Genomic DNA, 22,000 nt, shown 5'->3' with positions numbered 1-22,000 from the left:
CGTGATTAAAAAGCTAAATTTCAAACTTCGTCGCTCAACTTTTGCGATTGAACTTTGCAATTCAGAAATCTGCACCTTTCACTTTAAAAAATTCATAACTTTTATTAGAATTAGACTGAAAGCTTGAGGTAAGTACCATTCTCTTAAGAAAGGTGAGAAATATATACTGTAAAAATTTCACAAAAAAATATTAAAAGGAAACAGAGTTGTAGCGAGGTAAACGCAAAAAAACGTGATTTTTTTTTATTTTTAGGTTCAAATTGCGATTTTGACAATGTTCCCCCACATAAAATTCAAAATAAACCTCATTTTCGTTTTCAGCACCTTCAAAAATATAAAGTATGAATAAAATTAGCCATTCACCTCTCCGTGGTCAGTACCTGGTCATTTTAGGGGTATCTCCCGCTCGCCTACAATGCGTACTCCCTGTTCTCACTTACGGTTCCCGAACGTGGACGTTTACAAAAGCAAACATGGACAAGATCATAAAAACGCAAAGAGCAATGGAAAGGCAAATGTTGCACATAAGACTAATGGATAAAAAGAGCAACGAGTGGATATAGCCCAATAAATGACCGTTTTGGAGTGTAATTTCCAGGGGCAACTCCGAATTGCATGAAAATTTGGATTTAGGTTCTACTTACCCTAAACTTCAAAGTTGAATTTATGCCGTTGGTTGCTTTTACTTGGGGGTGACATTTACCCCTTCTCGGGGGTGAAAACTGCGTGTTTAAAATAGGGCCGGAAATCGATAAATTGACTTATTTTAAGCACCTTTTGTTCCATAAAGTTTTTTACGTAAGTCAATACGTTTCGAGTTACTCGCGATTTAAAATGTTGATTTTTCGGCAAAAAAACTACGTTTTCAGACCGTTTTTCCCAAATAACTCAAAAAGTAAATATTGTATCGAAAAAAATATTTTTAGCAAAAGTGTAGCCTATAAAAAAATGAAAAAAATGGTGTACAAATTGAGCATAAGTAAAGTCTACAAATTGAGCATAAGCAAAGTTGTAGCTCATGAAAAATATGTTTTTCTTCGTCTAATTCTAAATCCAATAATTCAACGCGAAATCACCGAAGAAAGAAGCGTTTTTCGGGAAAACGCTATTAACATTTTTAAAGTATCGAAAAAAAACTTATTATTATTTGTTTTTTGCAAAAGTTTACAGCATCAAAAATAAACGAGTTAGACTGAAAAAAAAGGTTGGCCCCTTTTTTTTGGTAACAAAAATCGTGAAAACCTCCCTCTATTTAGCACCCTAAATGAAATTAATCGTTTGGCTTTACCATCTATTTTAACTGTATGTGTATTGTTTATATGATCTGTAAGTTTGATTGGTTTGAATTGCTTATTTTTGGAAACATTTGGTTTTATAGTAAAAAAAAATTTCTAAAAATTTTTGAAAAATTTCATTTTTTCAAAATAACTTAAAAAGTATTAGTGATAAGAAAAATATTAAAGAGTAAAAAAATGTAGGTTTTGCTATTATAAATATGCTAGTTTCATTTTGTTTCTCCGTAAGACAAAAGTTGGTTAAGATATGGCTGTTCAAAATTTGCATACACTCGTGATTAGTGACCCATTCAAGCTTTTTCAATTATAACCCTTTCAAAAATAAACACTTTAAACCGGTGAGACTGACATATCATATAAAAAATAGTAAGTAAATTGTTTGTAAAGCGGTAGCGATTAATTTCATTTGGGGGGCTAAACACGGCGAGATTTTCATGATTTTTTACAAAAAAAAAGAGAGCCAACTTTATTTTGAGCGTAACTCGCTTATTTTTAATGCTAAAACTTTTGTTAACAATTAAAACAAACTTTTTATAAACACTTTAAAAAAGTTTAAATGGGTTTTTCCCGAAAGGTGCTTAATTTTTCGGTGATTTCACCTTGAAATATTCGATTTGAAATTAGACGAATAAGAACGTATTTTTCAAGAGCTACAACTTTGTTTTTTATTTGATTGATAGACTTTACTGAAACACCATTTTTTTGGGTTTTTTATAAGCTACACTTTTACTAAGGATATTTTTTCGATAAAATATTTACTTTTTGAGTTATTTGCGAAAAACCGTCTGAAAACGTAGTTTTTTTTGTCGAAAAATCAACATTTTCAATGGCAAATAACTCGAAAAGTATTGACTTACGTAAAAAAAACTCTATAGAACAAAAGTTGCTTAAAATCGGTCAATTTATCCATTTCCGGTCTTATCTTGAACGTATGTTTTTTCACCCCCCGAGAAGGGGTGACTGTCACCCCCTAAGTAAAAGCAACCAACGGCACAATTTCAACTTTGAAGTGGAGGGTAAGTAGAACCTAAATCCAAATTTTCATGCAATTCGGAGTTGCCCCTGAAAATTACACGGTATCGCCGAATTTCCCGTTCATTTACTGGGCTAATAAGAGAGAAAACCAAAGTTAGGGATGTTAGACAAAAAGTTGCAAAGTTGAAATGGAGATTTGCCGGACACACTATAAGACAAAAAGAAGACCGATGGAACAAAATTCTCATAAATTGGAGACCGTGGAAATATAAACGAAGCAGAGGAAGGCCACAAATGAGATGGGCAGATGATGTCAAGAAACACGTGGGCTCTAGGTGGATAACTGTAGCGACAGACAGAGAAGACTGGAAAAGGATTGGGGAGGCCTATGTCCAAAGATGGACCGAAGAAGGCTAATTAGATATAGTCCATTAAAATGTTACATTTTTTAGGCCGTACCTTGCATTTCTTAGAGGAGTCAATTTTATTTCTTTATTGTGTAGGGGGGATCAGTAGAAGCTTAAGTTCAAGTTTTTGGGGTCGCCATCCTTGTCCCCCGGTCGCCATCTTGGAAATGGGGTGCAAAGGGGTTTCGCGCTATATCTCGTAAACTACAAACCCTACGGAAAATCTAATTAAACATAAAATGTAGCAAATTAAATTTTCCACAATTTTGTTTCTATTACTTTTTATCGTCAAGTGACCAACAAAAAAGATATAACCAAAAATATGTAAATTTTTTTTAACAAGTTTCCTTTTGGATGTTATAACTTTTTTTCAGTTCATTTTAAAATAAAATAACATTATATCAATTTTGTAGAGGGTTTTTCAGCGAACAATTTCCACTATAAAGTTGTTTAATTCTATTTATTTATATAGGTTTTACAGCGCTCCAAACTTGACCAGATTCTCGAATGCTCATAGGGATACAATAAAAACAAAAGTTAGGCTTACTTTTCTATCTATATATATTTTTATTCATAGAATTTATTATGATTTTAAAATTCTTATGCTATTATTAATCTGTTTTTTACCTTTCTTCCCACTATAAAACTTATAACTCTAAGAATTTATAGAAAAGGCCCAAGAAGTTGTTTGAGGACAAATTCGCCGCTTCAGAAGAAGAATGACGCAACCGCAAAATGCAAATTCTTAAGCTGAGCAAAAAACGATTTTTTATATCAAAATCATAAAGTATGATAAAAATTAGCCATTCACCACACCGTGGTCAGGATCTCGAGATATAAGCGTTTTTTGGGGTGTGCCGCTTGTATATGAAGTAACATAACTTTTTTCCTATTATATATTTTGACTTAAAATTTTCCAAAAAACTTATTCATAAACTATATTTTATTGTTGTGTTGGTTAAAATTATAAACTAAAAAGTTTGTCACTCAACTTTTTTAAGTAAACATGAAACTAACGAAATATGATGACAAAATGTTAATAAATTAACAACTCCTTTTTTAATGTGTTTAAACATTTTGGACAAATTTCATTGTTATCTACATACTTCAAAGATGACAGTAAAATTTTTAAAAGGAAATATTTACAGCGACCAAAGATACAGCGAGGTCAATTTGAAAAATCATCAAAATTGATTTTTGGCATTTTTGTATAAAATTTATTTTTTTAACATGTTCCACTAACTCTAGATAAAAATAAACTTCATATTCGGATTCAGCGACCTCGAAAACATAAAAATAGACCAAAATTGATCATTCATCTTAATTTTAATTTTCGTGGTTGGCATAACGGTTAATGCCGCTCGTCTAATATATAGATAGAAAAGCATTATTTTTCTACGAGAATTCGAGAATCTGGTCAAGTTTGGAGCGCTGTAAAACCTAGATAATAAATAAAATTAAACAACTTTATAGTGAAAATTGTTTATTGAAAAATTCTCTACAAAATCGCTATGATGTTATTTTATTGTGAAATGAACGTAAAAAAAGGTATAACCTCCAAAAGGAAATTTCTTACAAAATTTTCTCTTATTTTTGTTTATAACTTTTTTTTGGTCACTTTACGATAAAAAGTAATAGATATAAAATACAGCGCGAAAGTCCTTTGCACCTCTTTTTCCAAGATGGCGGCCGGGGGACAAGGGCCTCAACCCCAAAAACTTGAACTTAAGCTTCTACTGAACCCCCCTACACATTAACCCGGGAGTAGTCGCGCTCACTTCTGTAACGTCGATGGTCGCGTGTGAGATTCTATCTCAAAATACGGATTTAAAACAAATTTTTATTTTGTACTATTTTTATCTACTTTTTATATTGAAAATATATATTTTTAACAATTTTACTAAAAAAACCTGTATTAACGGCCACCTGCCAACATCGGCCACTTGTCCTAACGGCCAGTTTAAAAATTTCCTAAACCAATTATATGTAGACTACAAAAACTGGCAATACCGTCCACCTTTCTATATCGGCCAATAGTTTTTTCATTTTTAGTGGCCGTTACTGACAGGTTTTACTGTATTACGAAAAAGGATGAAATGTGAGATTCTATCTAACGGCGCGACTACTCGCTGGTTAAAGCTAATTGGCTCTCCCCAAAGCCATAATTCCACAAAAAGAAGAAGAAGAAAAAAAATTCCTACGCATTACTACACCCTTCCTCGAGGCACTTACGAAATTTTTTTCAAAATTGCAAAATTTTTCATCAAGTTATCGCGAAAAAGGATAAAAATTGAGATTCTATCTCACCGCGCGATTACTCGCGGGTTAAAAAAATAAAATTGACTCCTCTAAGAAATGCACACTAAATGTAACCTTTCAATGGACTAATAGATAGATAGATAGATAGGTATTATGATCGTTCCATTTTACTCTTCTATTTTCTTAGCCAGTCCTGGATGTTCTCCAGCTTCCATCTACGTCGTATATCTGCACTTCTACTTCTAGCTCTGTCCTATAGTGTGATAACATTGATTTCTCTAAGGGTTTCTTTTCTTTCTCGTTGGTATGTTTCTTATTATTTTTATTTATTTGGTTTCAACCACTCAGTGACACTATCAGATTATAACATTGTTTTCAATACAACTAAATTTGCCTTACATACTAAATTAATATACAGGGTGATTGATTAGTGTGAGGAAGCTCAGTAGATCTGTTATAGTAAAAATTACAAAAAAAGTTGTTGACAAAAATTCTAGGCAGCTTTAAACTCCACATTTTAAAATTAGATACTATCTTACAGGGTGTTCCATAAGATGGTGGCAGACCAAACTTTGATCAAATCAAACATTGATCTATTGCAACCATAGTTTTTTAATAATTGTTAAAAACTATAAATCATATTCGTTTTCATAATATTCGTTAAATCAAATACAGGGTAAGTCAAAATGCAAGTACATTATTTTCTGGGTAATTTTAAATAGAACACCCTGTATTTTATATCTCTATCGAAAAGTACTACTATCGTACTTCAAATTTTATGAAGTACTCCCTATACCTAAAGTTATCAGTTTTCTAGATATTTTTATTTTTCCATCAAAGTATGGATTTGGTAGATATTTTAACGTTTACCAATAATTATTGTGAGTTGGCCATGATTGATTTGTCAGAAACTGACAGTTTGACATTATTGTTTATTAATTTAGTATTGGGCTACACCGTAAATTAGAAACAATTATTATTTAGTAATTCAGTAATTAATTCAATTTAAATTAGCAATAATCAATTTTACTACTGATGAAATGGTAGATATGATCTGGATTTTGGGGGAATGCAATAAAAATTAATTACTATCAGCTAGAATTGATCAAGAACGGTTTTCAGATAGGCGACAACCTAGACAAGATACATTTGAAAAATTGAAAGATCGATTTAACCGCACTGGTTCAGTGGATTATGAAAAACATGAACGAACAAAAACTAGTGTGACAGAGGAAAACGAAATGAGTGTGTTGATGGCAGTTACAGAAAACCCACACACAAGTATAAGGAGTATTTCCAATGAACAAGAACTTAGTTACTACTCTGTTCAAAACATTCTATCTAAAAACAAGATGCACCCTTATCATATTCAAAAGCACCAAGAATAGCACAAACGAATAGTGTTTTGTGAATGGGACTTAGAAAAAATTAATGAGCAGAGATTTTTTTGATTATGTCCTATTTGGTGATGAAGCTACATTCCATCGAAACGGTTCTGTTAATAGACATAACTTTCACTACTATTTAACAAGTAATCCATACCACATAGTAACACATAGTCAAACAAGATGGTCTCTAAATGTGTGTGGAGGTATCGTCGGTAACCATATAGTAGGACCATATTTTTTTTAAGATAACTTAAATGGTGAGATTTACTTAGATTTTATCGTAAATCAGTTACCGATATTACTAGAAGAAGTTCCACTTAATAACGTGAACAAATGTGGTTTCTACATGACGGTACTCCTGCGCACCACAATGAATTAGTACGTGGTGAACTTAATGATCAGTTTGGTGAAAGATAGATCGGAAGGGATGTACCGGTAAGGTGGCCCCAAGGTCACCAGATTTCAATAAAATGGACTCATTTTTTTGGGGTTACGTTAAGAACGAAGTATATAAAATACCTCCAACAACAAGGGATGATATGAAAAATAGAATCCGAATTGCATTTCAAAATATTTCTTTATAAATGCTTAATAATGTAAGCAACTCTTTCAATGACCGCTTTCAAGTATGCATAAATGTTTTGGGAGGTCATTTTGAACACCTTACTTAGTAAGATAAGTTAAAATTACTGTTGTTTTTTATTTTTCTGTGTCATTTTTTTTAATTTTCCGTCGGTTATTTTTTATAAATTTTATTTGAAATAAATTGTTTTCTTTTCTGTGTCGTTATTTCGTTACTAAATTAATAAACAATAATGTCAAGCTGTCAGTTTCTGACAAATCAATCATGGCCAACTCACAATAATTATTGGTAAACGTTAAAATATTTACCAAATTAATACTTTGATGGAAAAATAAAAATATTATTATCTAGAAAACTGATAACTTTAGGTATAGGGAGTACTTCATAAAATTTGAAGTACGATAGTAGTACTTTTCGATAGAGATATAAAATACAGGGTGTTCCACTTAAAATTACCAAGAAAATAATGTACTTGCATTTTGACTTATCCTGTATATGATTTAACGAATATTATAAAAACGAATATGTTTTATAATTTTTAACAATTATTAAAAAACTATGGTTGCAATAGATCAATGTTCCTACACTCCTTTTTAATTATACAGGGAGTTAAACTTGATAGGATTTTCAGGTAATATTGGTTATAACTTTTTAAATACCTGGTATAACATAATAAAACTTTACATTGCTGTGATGTAGAAGTGAAGCAGATTTCAAATTTAAAATAAAATACAGGGTGTTCCATTTAAAAAAACATAATTTTGGTCTGTCACCATCTTATGCAACACCCTGTAAGATTGTAACTAATTTTAAAATGTGGAGTTTAAAGCTGCCTACAATTTTTGTTAATAACTTTTTTTTGTAATTTTTACTATAACAGATCTACTGAGCTTCCTCACACTAATCAATCACCCTGTATGAAGAAGAAAAGGGACTCCCAAATTTTTGTCAGCTATTCTTCAGTTAATTAGAAAAAGATAACAAAATTTGCAGCAACAAGCAGGAAAAATGGAACATGTGTCCTTCGTCTTTAAGTGCCATCTCCGCGACGAAAGTTGGCAATCATCATGGTTATTTTGACCTTCGAGACAGCTGCTCTGAACAGTTGCCTTGAGCTGCAACGAAATATGTGTCCTAGATAACTTTACTCAATATATCTAATCTGACAGAAAGGATTTCAATGTTCTATTGATTGATTTCTGAGCTTTTAGTGATTAATAAATTTGGTCTAACAAATATGGCACTACCATATTGGTTATACTTTATTTCTCTAACTGCCTGCATCTTCCTTTTTTTAGGAGCCGTTTCTAATGCAGGTTGGCGATGACTTCTGAAAATTCATCTCTATCCTGGGCTTTTCATATTAAGGTTTTGATGCTAGTCATGTCCAATCGTTGATATTACGTAGCCAGGTCATTTATCGTCTGCCAGGACAACGCTTTCCTTCTATGTTTCCTTCCATTATTAGCTATGGTATGCTATTACTACCTGCATACTTGCAATTTTTGGTCTCGCAAAGATACAATAGTTTTTTTTATGGATATTATACAGGGTGTCCAGAAACTCTACCGACAAACGAAGACGGAGATTCCTCAGATAATTTTAAGATAATTTAACCCAATTAATCTAGTCCGAAAATGCTTCCTAAAGGAGCTAGAGCTATTTGAAGGTGGCGTCTGGTAATTAGTTTATCTTAAATATCTCCAGAACGCTTCTATTTAGAAAAACAAAAATTGGTATACTTATTTATCTTCTGGGGATAAATCGATTCCGTTCATTGTAAATTTCTAGTACCGGTCATAGGCGTCCGTTTTGGGTAGGGCAACAGTTATATTATAGCATAACTTTTTTGTTTTTAAGTTTTAAGCATCTTTCAGTCTGGATTATTAAAATATAAGGTATTATAATACTAAAAGGTATTCTTACTTTAAGTCGATAGGATACATCGTTTTCTAGAAAAATAGATTTGAAAATTTTTAGTTTTTTGAATATCACAAAAAAAATTTCAAAACAAAAATATTGAGAAAAACGAAGACTGGTACGTTTATTTATATTCCAGAGATGAATCGATTTCATTAATTGCGAATTTCTAGTACCGGTCATATGTGTCCGTTTTGGGTAGATCAATGGTTATTTTATCGCATAAACTTCTGGTCTTTAATTTTTAAGAATTTTTGACACTATATTATTAAATTATGAGGTATACTAGTACATACTAAAAGTTACTCTTGCTTTAAGTTGGTAAAATACACCGTTTTTTTGAAAAAAATTTTCAATTCAAGGAACGAAAAATTTTCAAATCGATTTTTCTAGAAAACGGTGTGCCCTATTGACTTAAAGCAAGAGTATCTTTTAGTACTTGAATACCTCACAATTTAATGATCCAGTATCAAAAATGCTTAAAAGTTAAAGACAAAAAAGTTATGCGATAAAATCACCGTTGCCCCACCCAAAACGGACGCCTACGACTGGTACTAGAAATTCACAATGGATGGAATCGATTCATCTCTAGAACATAAATAAGCGTACCAATTTTCGTTTTTCTAACTAGAAGCGTTCTGGAGGTATTTAAGAAAAACTAATTACAAGAGGCCATCTTCAAAGAGCTCTAGCTCCCTTAGGAAGCATTTTCGGATAAGGTGAATTTGGTTTAATTGTCTTAAAATTATCTGAGGAATCTCCTGTCTTCGTTTGTCGGTAGAGTTTCTGAACATCCTGTATATCTAGATTAGACTATAGAAGAAAAACATGACACCATAGATTTATTCTAAAACTACAAACTGTAGAAACACATCTTTTTCCATAAACGATCTGTCGTTGCAATTATTTTTGTATAATTTATAGATTTTAGAAAGAAGCAAGATTATTTATAGGTTGTTAAAAATCATCAGCTGTCCTGAAGAAAAAATACGTAACCCTAGAGAGCATGCATGCGTTATCAAAGTCCTCAGTTATAAAATGTTAAATGCTTTAGTGCCGCATTTAGAAGATGAGTTTATTGAAAATTGTGGCCCCCCTATGTAAGTTAAATTGATTATGAGTAGGATATACTTTAATTATTATAAAAACTTTAAAAGCCTTTTATCGTAGGTATCCGAGCTGACTTTTGGCTTTTTTGTAAAGCAATCTTTTCTATGTACGATTATTTTTTATTTATTATTTTTACTAACTTATATTTAAATATACAGGGTGAGTCATGAGGAACTGTACATACTCCTCCCTCGTGTAGAGGCTCCTATGGGGAATAACAAATGACCATTAAAAAGTGTCTGCTCCCATTGTATAATAATATACAGGGCGGGTATCGCATTCTGACAGAAATTTGTATTCGTCATAATTTTTGAACGGTTAGATCGATATGTCTCTTATTTTGGTCAATCGTTACACTATTACCACCTAATCAACTGATTTATTCAAACTAGAAAAAATCAGGTCCGGCTTCAAAAAAATTAGTTCGTTTGGGTCTTAAAAAAAATTTCACCCTGTATACGCTTTTTGAAAACTATAATATGAATTTTACAAATTAGACAAATAGGCAATTAAAATGACATATTTATTTTTTTCCCCACACGATTACTTAATTTTTTTTTAAAAAATTAAATTTGACTATGAATTAAAAGTTTGGTAAAGTGAACCATAGATTTAAAAAAAATAACTTTTATTACAAAAATTAATTTTTTTTAACAAATATTTAATTTATGTTACCACCCAATCAACTGATTTTTACAAACTAGAAAAAAATCAGGCCCGGATTTAAAAAATTAGTTCCTTTTTGGTCTTAGAAAAAAGTTCACCCTGTATACGCTTTTTGAAAACTATAATATGAATTTTACAAATTACACAAATAGACAATTAAAATGGCATATTTATTTTTTTCCCCACACGATTACTTAACTTTTTATAAAAAAATCAAATTTGACACTGAATAATTAAAAGTTTGGTAAAGTGAACCATAGATTTTAAAAAATTAACTTTTATTACAAAAATTAGTTTTTTTTTAACAAATATTTAACTTATGTTACCACCCAATCAACTGATTTATACAAACTAGAAAAAAATCAGGCCCGGATTTAAAAAATTAGTTCGTTTTGGTCTTAGAAAAAATTTCACCCTGTATACTCTTTCTGAAAACGCTAATATGAATTTTACAAATTAGACAAATAGGCAATTAAAATGGCATATTCATTTTTTTCTCCACACGATTACTTAATTTTTTATTAAAAAATCAAGTTTGTCAAAATCGGAATTTTAACCTAAAACTAAAAAAAAATGAAATCACGGTTTAACTCGCTACAACTCTGTTCCATTTTAATATTTTTTTCTGAAATTTTACAGCACATAATTATCTCTTACCATTGTGAATATGAAAATTGTTGTAGACTTTCCGTCTTCTTATGAAGGTTATGAATTTTTAAAAATAAAAGGTGCAGATTCGTGAATTGCAAAGTTAAATCGCAAAAATTAAGTGAAAAAATTTAAGATTTATCTATTTGATCACGTCTATGTTAAACTATAGAGTCCAAAGAGAAAAGACCAAAACTAACTAATTTTTCAAATCCGGGCCTGATTTTTTTCTAGTTTGAATAAATCAGTTGATTGGGTGGTAACATAAATTAAATATTTATTCAAAAAAAAATTAATTTTTGTAATAAAAGTTAATTTTTTTTAATCTGGTTTCTAGTAAATATTGTTCACTTTACCAAACTTTTAATTATTCATAGTCAAATTTGATTTTTTTATAAAAAATTAAGTAATCGTGTGGAGAAAAAATAAATATGCCATTTTAATTGCCTATTTGTCTAATTTGTAAAATTCATATTAGAGTTTTCAAAAAGCCTATACAGGGTGAAATTTTTTTAAGACCAAAACGAACTAATTTTTTAAATCCGGGCCTGATTTTTTTCTAGTTTGTATAAATTAGTTGATTGGGTGGTAACATAAGTTAAATATTTGTTAAAAAAAAATTAATTTTTGTAAAAAAAGTAATTTTTTTTAAATTTATGTTACCAAACTTTTAATTTATACTCAAATTTGATTTTTTTATAAAAAATTAAGTAATCGTGTGGGGAAAAAATAAATATGTCATTTTAATTGCCTATTTGTCTAATTTGTAAAATTCATATTGTAACAAAATAATTATTGACCTACCCTCGTATACCAGCTCCCGTCTCCGCACAGACAGAACACTATCGATGTTTCGAGATACGCCGATGCAGCGCCGATGACGTGCAAGCGGTCACATGGACATAGCTGGAGATATATAGATATTTCTGGAATATCTGTATCGCATATATAAATAGGACATATTTGTAAATAGAGTTAGTCTTAAGCTAAAGTTTGTAAAGTAAACTTGTATAAATAAAAAATAAAGTCGTATATAAATTACGAACCGCTAGTTTGATTGTAATTAGAAGTAATTACAGTAAATAACCGCTACAGTGGTGTTAACGGTGTGGAGTGTAAATAAATGAAAAGTGAAAAAAAGACTTTTGAACTTTATTCGTCGGGAATAATCGGAGTGCGTTAATTGTTCGGTATTCGGAAAGACTTTTGAACTTTATTCGTCGGGAATAATTGAAGTGCGTTGATTGTTCGGTATTCGGAAAGACTTAGACATTTTGAAAAGTACGTGTGTGCCGACCAAAGATGTTGCTACAAGAACTGACCATAAAACAGCTCCGTGAACAATTAGAAGAGTACGAATTAGACAGCAGTGGGTGCAAGATAGTCCTACAAGCACGACTCAAGGATGTCCTCACGAAGAACGGAGATGACCCAGAGACGTTCCACTTCCAGTCAGCAGAACAAGTAATCTTATCGAAATTAAAAACTGTTTCTGAAACGATCAATGAAACTTCTAGAAAAAGCGACGATAAATTCGAAAATGTTGCTAAAAGATTCGACGAGACTTCTCAAAGATTCGATGAGACTTCTCAAATAATTAAAGACGTATGTAGTCAAAACAATGAGAAATTCGAAAGTGTTTCGCAAAAGATTGACGAAACTTTTAAAGAGGTCTGTAGACAAAACAACGAAAAACTTGAAGAAGTTTGTAGACAGAACGACGAGAAATTTGAAGAAGTTTCTAGAACATTCGATAAGATGCAGAAAAGTGTAGAGACCGTAGAAGAAAAGATCAAACAACTAGAGAGCATGATAACCGATACAAAAGTACTACCATCAGTTAATGCAGCAGCGTTAGATCCTGTGGTGAAAGATGAACTACCGAGAGACGAAACGTCGCATAATATGAGATTCAAATTACCACCATTTGATGGAAAGTCCTCTTGGTCCATATACCTTAAACAATTTGAAGCTATTGCGACCGCCAATCATTGGACCGAACAAGAAAAGGCTGTTTCCTTGACTGCTGCTTTACGAGGTGATGCTGCAGATATATTAAGGTCAATTCCCAAGGGTCAAGAAAATTGTTACCAGACCTTGTTCACTCGTCTAGAAAAACGCTATGGAGATGCCCATCTACAACAAGTATACAAAGCACAACTGCGAAGTAGAAGTCAACGAGCAAGTGAGAATCTGCAAGAATTTGAAGCAGATGTGGCTCGTGTGGTGCGGTTGGCTTATCCAGAGGTGCCAGACAGCGTTTTAGAAGAAATTGCAGTAGATACCTTCGTCAATGGGCTGAAAGATAATGAACTACAGAAAGCTTTACGACTAGCAAGACCGAAAGTTTTAGATGAAGCACTTGCTATTGCATTGGAACACGAAACGGCTAGTCAAACTTCACGAGGCCATAGAGTAAGAACCATTGAAGAAAGTGACGAACACAACGATGAACGTCTGGAGGAAATTATACGGAGAGTATTAAGTAATCAGATGCCAAAGAGACGCGAGCCTAGATGTTGGAATTGTGGAGACGTAGGCCACATTCGTCGTAATTGTAAGAAGATCGTACAGCCGTCGGAAAACTAGAGCGGGTCGACACCAAGGGGCAACTGCCGACCTCGAGAACTAGAGCCCCCATAGTAACTGTCAACCTTACGTCCTCCGGTGGAATCCACAACTTATACATCGAAGGTCGTATCAGTAATAGATGTAGATCATTTTTGGTGGATACAGGTGCAACGAGAACTATCGCACGTCCAGATGTAGTACGAGACCATAATAAATTATCACCTGCAACAGTAAAGCTTAGAACAGCGACTGGTGAGCTAATTAATACATATGGCGAGGCTAATATGTCAGTATCCATTGGCCAGACCACAGTTGAACATCAAGTATTAATTGCCGAGATCTCCGACGAATTCATATTGGGGATGGACGTACTAAGGAAAGTGGGGGCAATATTGGATGTTCAAAATGGAGTTCTCAAGATCAATGGTGAAGAGTTGCCCTTTCACGACGACAAAGAAGATGTCATCCGCTTACTTACTACATGCGACGTAACCATACCCGGTAATAGTGAGAAAATTCTGATGACCATGCTTGATGGACACTGCCGAGAGGGAAGTTTAAGGATGGTCGAAGATGTGGATAATGTCGAGTTCCTAACGGCGAAAACTTTGGTAAAAGTTCGAGATGCGATCCCTGTAAGAGTTATAAATTTAAGGGAAACTGCTATCAAGTTAAGTAGAGGAGCTTTGATCGGGCAGTGTGTTCCCGTGGCTTCAATTTGCTCTGTGAATACCAATGAGAAATCATCGAAGGCGAAGTATCCAAAGGAGCTTGTTGAGATGATCATTGAAAGATGCCAAGATCTTGATCATGAACGAACGGAAAAAGTGACATCTATGCTGATAGAGTATCAAGATGTTTTTGCTATTGACACGAAGGATAAGGGAAAAACAAGCATAGTAACGCATAAAATAAATACCGGAGACGCTCAGCCAATCAGACAACGGCCTAGACGACTTCCATTTGCGAAAAGAGATGAAGCCGAAGAGATTATCAAGGATATGGACAAACAAGGGGTAATTGAACCATCGAACAGTCCATGGACATCACCAGTAGTTCTGGTAAAGAAGAAAGATGGTTCAACGCGTTTTTGTATCGACTACCGCCAGCTCAATGCGGTAACAAAAAAAGATAGTTATCCTTTGCCCAGAATAGACGATACATTGGATACTCTCTCCGGTTCTCGTTGGTTTTCCACACTCGATTTAAAAAGTGGATATTGGCAAGTAGACATGGAGCCAGCCGATCGGGAGAAAACCGCATTTTCGATAGGATCAGGGCTTTGGCAGTTTACGGCTATGCCGTTTGGTTTATGTAATGCCCCTGCCACATTTGAAAGATTAATGGAGGCAGTTTTAAGAGGTCTAACATGGAAAACATGCCTGGTTTACTTGGATGATGTAATTGTGGTTGGAAGGTCCTTTGATGAACATGCCAAGAATCTAATAGACGTCTTTCAACGATTGAGGGCAGCGAACTTGAAGTTAAGTCCGAAGAAATGTCACATGTTTCGACGAGAAGTTAAGTACTTAGGACATATTGTATCGAGTAATGGTGTAACAGCTGATCCTGAAAAGATTGATGCAATTAAAGATTGGCCAGTACCAAAAGATAAACATGAAATTAGAAGTTTCCTTGGCCTATGTACATATTACCGACGATTTGTCAAAGGATTTGCCAATATCTCCAAGCCCCTAACAAAGTTGACGGAGGAGGGCAAAGAATATACATGGAGTGAGGAGTGTCAAAAAGCTTTCGAACAACTACAAAGGGCTCTGATCAGTGCACCGATATTAAGCTACCCGGGACAGGCAGGAAAATTTGTTTTGGATACCGATGCTAGCAACAGTGCCATAGGAGCTGTTCTCTCACAAATCCAGGATGGACAGGAAAAAGTCATCGCTTATTTCAGCAAAGTCCTGTCGAAACCAGAAAGAAACTATTGCGTTACCAGAAGAGAACTGCTGGGTGTAGTGAAGGCTTGCGAACATTTCCATAAATACTTGTACGGCAGAAAGTTCCTTCTTCGAACAGATCACGCTGCTCTAAAATGGCTCATACAATTCCGTAATCCAGAGGGCCAGATGGCAAGATGGTTAGAACGACTTCAAGAATATGATTATGAGATAGAACACAGGGCCGGAAGAGTTCATTCAAATGCTGATGCCCTTTCGAGACGACCATGCAGTGCAAATTGTAATCACTGTGCCAAATTAGAGGAACGATTTTGCCCCGTGAGACGAACCACCGTCGTTAATGAGCAATGGCAGCCACAACAGTTACAAGAAGCCCAAGAAGACGATCCATGTATAAAAAGAGTATTGGATTGGATGCGTCGAGGTGAGAGACCTAGTTGGCAAAACATTAGTGCATGTAGTCCGGAAGTCAAGGCCTACTGGAGCCAATGGAATTGCCTGATACTAAAAGATGATCTTCTGTACAGAACCTTTGAGAACGATGATGGTACAGAATCTAAGCTTCAGTTGATTGTACCTAAAAGTAAAGTGTCAGAAGTATTGCGTCAGTTGCATGACGGTACATCAGGTGGACACTTTGGTATTACGAAGACTCTGCAAAAGGTTCGAGAACGGTTCTATTGGGTGAACTGTAAAGATGATGTAAGAAGATGGTGCCGGAAATGTGAACTGTGTGCATCCGGTAATGGTCCAGTTGGTAAAAAGAGAGCACCCATGAGACAGTACAATGTTGGAAGTCCTATGGAAAGAGTAGCAATCGACATTGCAGGTCCATTTCCAGAAACCGATGCTGGAAATAAATACATTCTGGTAGCCATGGACTATTTTACGAAATGGACCGAGGCCTATGCATTACCGAATCAAGAAGCTGCTACCGTTGCAGAGGTACTTGTTAAAGAATTCTTCAGCCGATTTGGTGTTCCCTTGGAGATCCACTCCGACCAAGGGCGAAACTTTGAGTCAGCTCTTTTCCAAAACGTTTGTAAATTGATTGGTGCCAATAAGACCAGAACAACACCCCTGCATCCTCAATCAGATGGAATGGTCGAGAGGATGAACCGAACGATGGGTAAACACTTGTCCAAAGTTGTATCTGAACATCAGCGAGATTGGGACCAACACATTCATTTATTCCTGATGGCCTACCGCTCGGCCGTGAATGAAACTACAGGTCAAACACCAACCTGCCTGATGTTGGGTCGTGAAGTGCGTTTGCCCTGCGACCTAGAGTTTGGCTGCAGACCTTCCGAGGAATATGTTGCAGGCGAAGAATACGTAGACCGCCTGAAGTTACGAATGAACAACATTCATGAACTTGCCCGACAACACATCCAGATAGCCAGTGACAGAATGAAAGATCAATATGATTCTCGCTGCAAGAATGAAAGCTTCGAAGTAGGTGATCTTGTCTGGCTTTATAATCCACAACGTCGTCGAGGCCTGTGTCCTAAACTGCAAAGACAATGGGAAGGTCCGTATGAAGTTAAGAAGAAAATAAATGACGTAATATACAGAATTAAGAAGTTACCAAACGGTAAACCAAAAGTTATTCACATAAATCGTCTTGCACCATATGCTGGCTCAAATGAAACAGAGGAAGCCCGAGTCCTCCAACAGGAGATGAAAGATGCACCACAGCCAAGTTTTAAGGAATTTATGTCAAATTACGCAGAAAGAAAGAGTGCTAGATTCGGCGTGACCACAGAAGTTCAGCAAGATCTGTTTGGTGTTCCAGAAAACGTCTCTCTAGCCCACTGTGTTGCACAAGACCTCGAGATGACTAAAGGAATCTCGTCCGTATTCAATAGAAAGTTCGGCCGCCTGGACGAGTTAAGGAATCAACAACCTAAAATTGGAAGAGTATTGCGATTGGAAGATGGTCCTCGATCTTTGCTGTATATAGTGACCAGGAAGTCTTATACGGACACGCCAAGCTACGAGAACATATGGCGTGCTCTAACTAATTTGAAGAAAATGGTCTGTAATTATGACATCAAAGATTTGGCTTTACCAAAAATTGGCCATGCAGTAGAAAATCTGGATTGGAAGATTGTGAGAAGCATGCTGGAAGTGATCTTCAGAGAAACTGGCGTACGGATTACTGTGTGTTGCATGAACCCGAAGATGTCATACCCTTCAAAGACAGTAGACTGTTACTTCTTTTCTAGGGGTGTATGCAGAGCTGGAGAATCCTGTAGATTCCGCCATCCTGGGCCATCTAGAGTTGCTGATCGGGACGCTCAGATCTTAAGAGGGGAGCAGTGTAACAAAATAATTATTGACCTACCCTCGTATACCAGCTCCCGTCTCCGCACAGACAGAACACTATCGATGTTTCGAGATACGCCGATGCAGCGCCGATGACGTGCAAGCGGTCACATGGACATAGCTGGAGATATATAGATATTTCTGGAATATCTGTATCGCATATATAAATAGGACATATTTGTAAATAGAGTTAGTCTTAAGCTAAAGTTTGTAAAGTAAACTTGTATAAATAAAAAATAAAGTCGTATATAAATTACGAACCGCTAGTTTGATTGTAATTAGAAGTAATTACAGTAAATAACCGCTACAATATTATAGTTTTCAAAAAGCCTATACAGGGTGAAATTTTTTCTAATACCCAAACGAACTAATTTTTTTGAAGCCGGACCTGATTTTTTTCTAGTTTGAATAAATCCGTTGATTAGGTGGTAATAGTGTAACGATTGACCAAAATAAGAGACATATCGATCTGACCGTTCAAAAATTATGACGAATACAAATTTCTGTCAAAATGCGAAACGTATATTATTAAACAATGGAAGCAGACACTTTTTAATGGTCATTTGTTATTCCCCATAGGGGCCTCTATACGAGGTAGGAGTATGTACAGTTCCTCATGACTCACCCTGTATAAAACTTATTTCAAATTCTTTACTATTTATTTATGACACACAAAACATATATACTAAAATATACAATTTATCTTTACAATATACAATATTTTATATCCCGCACTTTACATTTAGATAATAACACACGAAACTTATTCTTACAACTGAATTTACAAAACAAGGTTCCTTGTATTTATACAGTCCAATCTTGCTAGTAGAATTTTCGAGTCGGGGCCATCCTAGTTTCGATGCAATATACAGGTAAACAAAACGAATTCTGAAGTTGTTCAGTATAATAAAAAAAATAACAATCTTATCTTGTAAAAGGTTTATTTAAAATCCCTAAAAAGGGCTATATCACAACAAAACGTTTTCGGAATCAATATTCCATCATCAATGTTATCACAGGTTTACATGCTTTACTTTAAGCCACCAAAATATACGGGTAAAAACCCTTGAGTTGTTTTTAAACAGTTGAGGTTACATTATATTATCCGATTTTAAAGGATGTTAAAAATATTTCCAGATTAACCCCTGGCATCACATGACATCAACCATATGGTTGGAAAATTTGTAGGTAGGACCTTACATGGCAGAGTTTAGGTGACAACTGACAAGGCAATTATTGCCTTCAATGTTTGTAGGTCCTGTGCCACTATTTCCCATTTAGCCCAATAAATGACCGTTTTGGAGTGTAATTTCCAGGGGCAACTCCGAATTGCATGAAAATTTGGATTTAGGTTCTACTTACCCTCCCTTCAAAGTTGAATTTGTGCCGTTGGTTGCTTTTACTTGGGGGGTGACATTTACCCCTTCTCGGGGGATGAAAAACGCGTGTTTAAAATAAGGCCGGAAATGGATAAATTGACTTATTTTAAGCACCTTTTGTTCTATAAAGTTTTTTACGTAATTCAATACTTTTTGAGTTATTCGCGATTTAAAATGTTGATTTTTCGACAAAAAAACTACGTTTTCAGACCGTTTTTCCCAAATAACTCAAAAGTAAATATTTTATCGAAAAAAATATTTTTAGCAAAAGTGTAGCCTATAAAAAAACTAAAAAAATGGTGTACCAGTAAAGTCTACAAATTGAGTAGAAACAAAGTTGTAGCTCATGAAAAATACGTTCTTATTCGTCTAATTCCAAATCGAATAATTCAACGCGAAATCACCGAAGAAAAAAGCGTTTTTTGGAAAAACCTTATTAACATTTTTAAAGTATCGAAAAAAGCTTATTATTTGTTTTTTTACAAAAGTTTACAGCATCAAAAATAAACGAGTTACACTGAAAAAAAAAGTTGGCCCCTTATTTTTGGTAAAAAAAAATCGTGAAAACCTCCCTCTATTTAGCACCCTAAATGAAATTAATCATTTGGGTTTACCATATGTTTTAACTGTATGTGTATTGTTTATATTATCTGTAAGTTAGTGCTTAATTTTGAAAACATTTGGTTTTATAGTAAAAATAAAAATTATAAAAATTTTTGAAAAATTTCATTTTTTCAAAATAACTTAAAAAATATTAGTGATAAGAAAAATCTTAAAGAGTAGAAAAATGTAGGTTTTGCTATTATAAATATGCTAGTTTCATTTTGTTTCTCCGTAAGACAAAAATTGGTTAAGATATGGCTGTTCAAAATTTGCATACACTCCTGATTAGTGGCCCACTCAAGCTTTCTCAATTATAACCCTTTCAAAAATAAACACTTTAAACCGGTGAGACTGACAGATCATATAAAAAATAGATAGGTAAGTAAATTGTTTGTAAAGCTGTAGCGATTATCGATTAATTTCATTTGGGGAGCTAAACATGGCGAGATTTTCATGAGTTTTTACAAAAAAAAAAAAGAGGGCCAACTTTATTTTGAGCGTAACTCGCTTATTTTTAATGCTAAAACTTTTATTTACACTTTAAACACTTTTAAAAAGTTTATAGGGGTTTTTCCCGTTTTTCCCGAAAAGTGTTTAATTTTTCGGTGATTTCACCTTGAAATATTCGATTACGAATTAGACGAATAAGAACGTATTTTTCATGAGCTACAACTTTGTTTTTATTTGATTGATATACTTTAGTGATACACTATTTTTTGGGTTTTTTATAAGCTACACTTTTGCTAAGGATATGTTTTCCGATATAATATTTACTTTTTGAGTTATTTACGAAAAACCGTCTGAAAACGTAGTTTTTTTGTCGAAAAATCAACATTTTCAATGGCAAATAACTCGAAAAGTATTGACTTATGTAAAAAAACTCTATAGAACAAAAGTTGCTTAAAATCAGTCAATTTATCCATTTCTGGTCTTATCTTGAACGTATGTTTTTTCACCCCCGAGAAGGGGTGACTGTAACCCCCCAAGTAAAAGCAACCAACGGCACAATTTCAACTTTGAAGTGGAGGGTAAGTAGAATCTAAATCCAAATTTTCATGCAATTCGGAGTTGCCCCTGAAAATTACACGGTATCGCCGAATTTCCCGTTCATTTACTGGGCTTCACTCCCATTCTCTCCAGATCTTCTCTGATTGCATCCTACCACCTTTTTATATGCCGTCCTACGTCTGGCCATCTGACTTTTCCCAAAACAAATAGTAAATGCGGCAAAGACTCACGAAGAGTTGTAACGCCATTGATGATATGATGATGATGATGATGATGTTTCGCATTGCAAATAGAGCAAATAAAAGTAACTTTATTTACTTTACTTAATCAGTAGACCCATTTGTACCTTTCCGTGTTGGGCCATTATAATACAATTCATTAAATTACAATATTTTACAATCTTCTGAATTGTCCTAACTCTTAACGAACTTTCTCCATTCCTTCCTATTGGATGCTATCTGTGTTCCTTCCTGCCAAGTCTTACCCTTACTCTGCAATATCTGCGAAATGTCACTGTTCCATTCTTTAATGGGTCTTCTTCATCTATTCTTACCTATTGGTTTGGCGTCCCACACTCTTTTCACTAGTCTATTATTGTCCATCCGGGTTAGATGTCCGAACCATGCCAATTTTTTCTCCTTGATCGAGTCGAGTATCGGTTTGATTTTGAGTCTTTCTCTTATTTCTTCATTTCTGATTCTATCAGTTCTTTTTACTCCGATCGTTCTTCTGAGGTATTTCATCTCTGCTGCCTGTATTCTGCTCTGATGTATTTTGTTTAATATCCAATTTTCTGCTCCATATGTCACCGTAGGTCTATATATTGTTTTGTATATTGTCATCTTGGTCTTTGTTGATATTTCTTTGTTATTAAGGAATCCTCTATTTAGTGCTTGGAATAGTTTTCCTGTGTTTTCCATTCTGTTGTTAAGATCGTCCTTTAT

At 34.2% G+C, this 22,000-nt stretch overlaps 1 protein-coding gene across 1 annotated transcript in view; it reads left to right on the top strand.

Annotated features, from left to right (window-relative positions):
* The window catches only part of LOC114324351 (uncharacterized), a 94,681-nt gene that overhangs the window by 24,870 nt on the left and 47,811 nt on the right, over positions 1-22,000 (top strand). The window contains exon 7 of the mRNA XM_028272154.2: positions 9,752-9,927. Coding sequence (XP_028127955.1) covers positions 9,752-9,927 — 176 coding nt within the window. The remainder of the gene's footprint in view (positions 1-9,751; positions 9,928-22,000) is intronic.

The sequence above is a fragment of the Diabrotica virgifera genome, chromosome 1 (genome assembly GCF_917563875.1).
Source record: "Diabrotica virgifera virgifera chromosome 1, PGI_DIABVI_V3a".
Lineage (NCBI taxonomy): Eukaryota > Metazoa > Arthropoda > Insecta > Coleoptera > Chrysomelidae > Diabrotica > Diabrotica virgifera.
The sequence above is the reverse complement of the archived record's forward strand: the minus strand, read 5'-3'. Positions and strand labels throughout refer to the sequence as shown.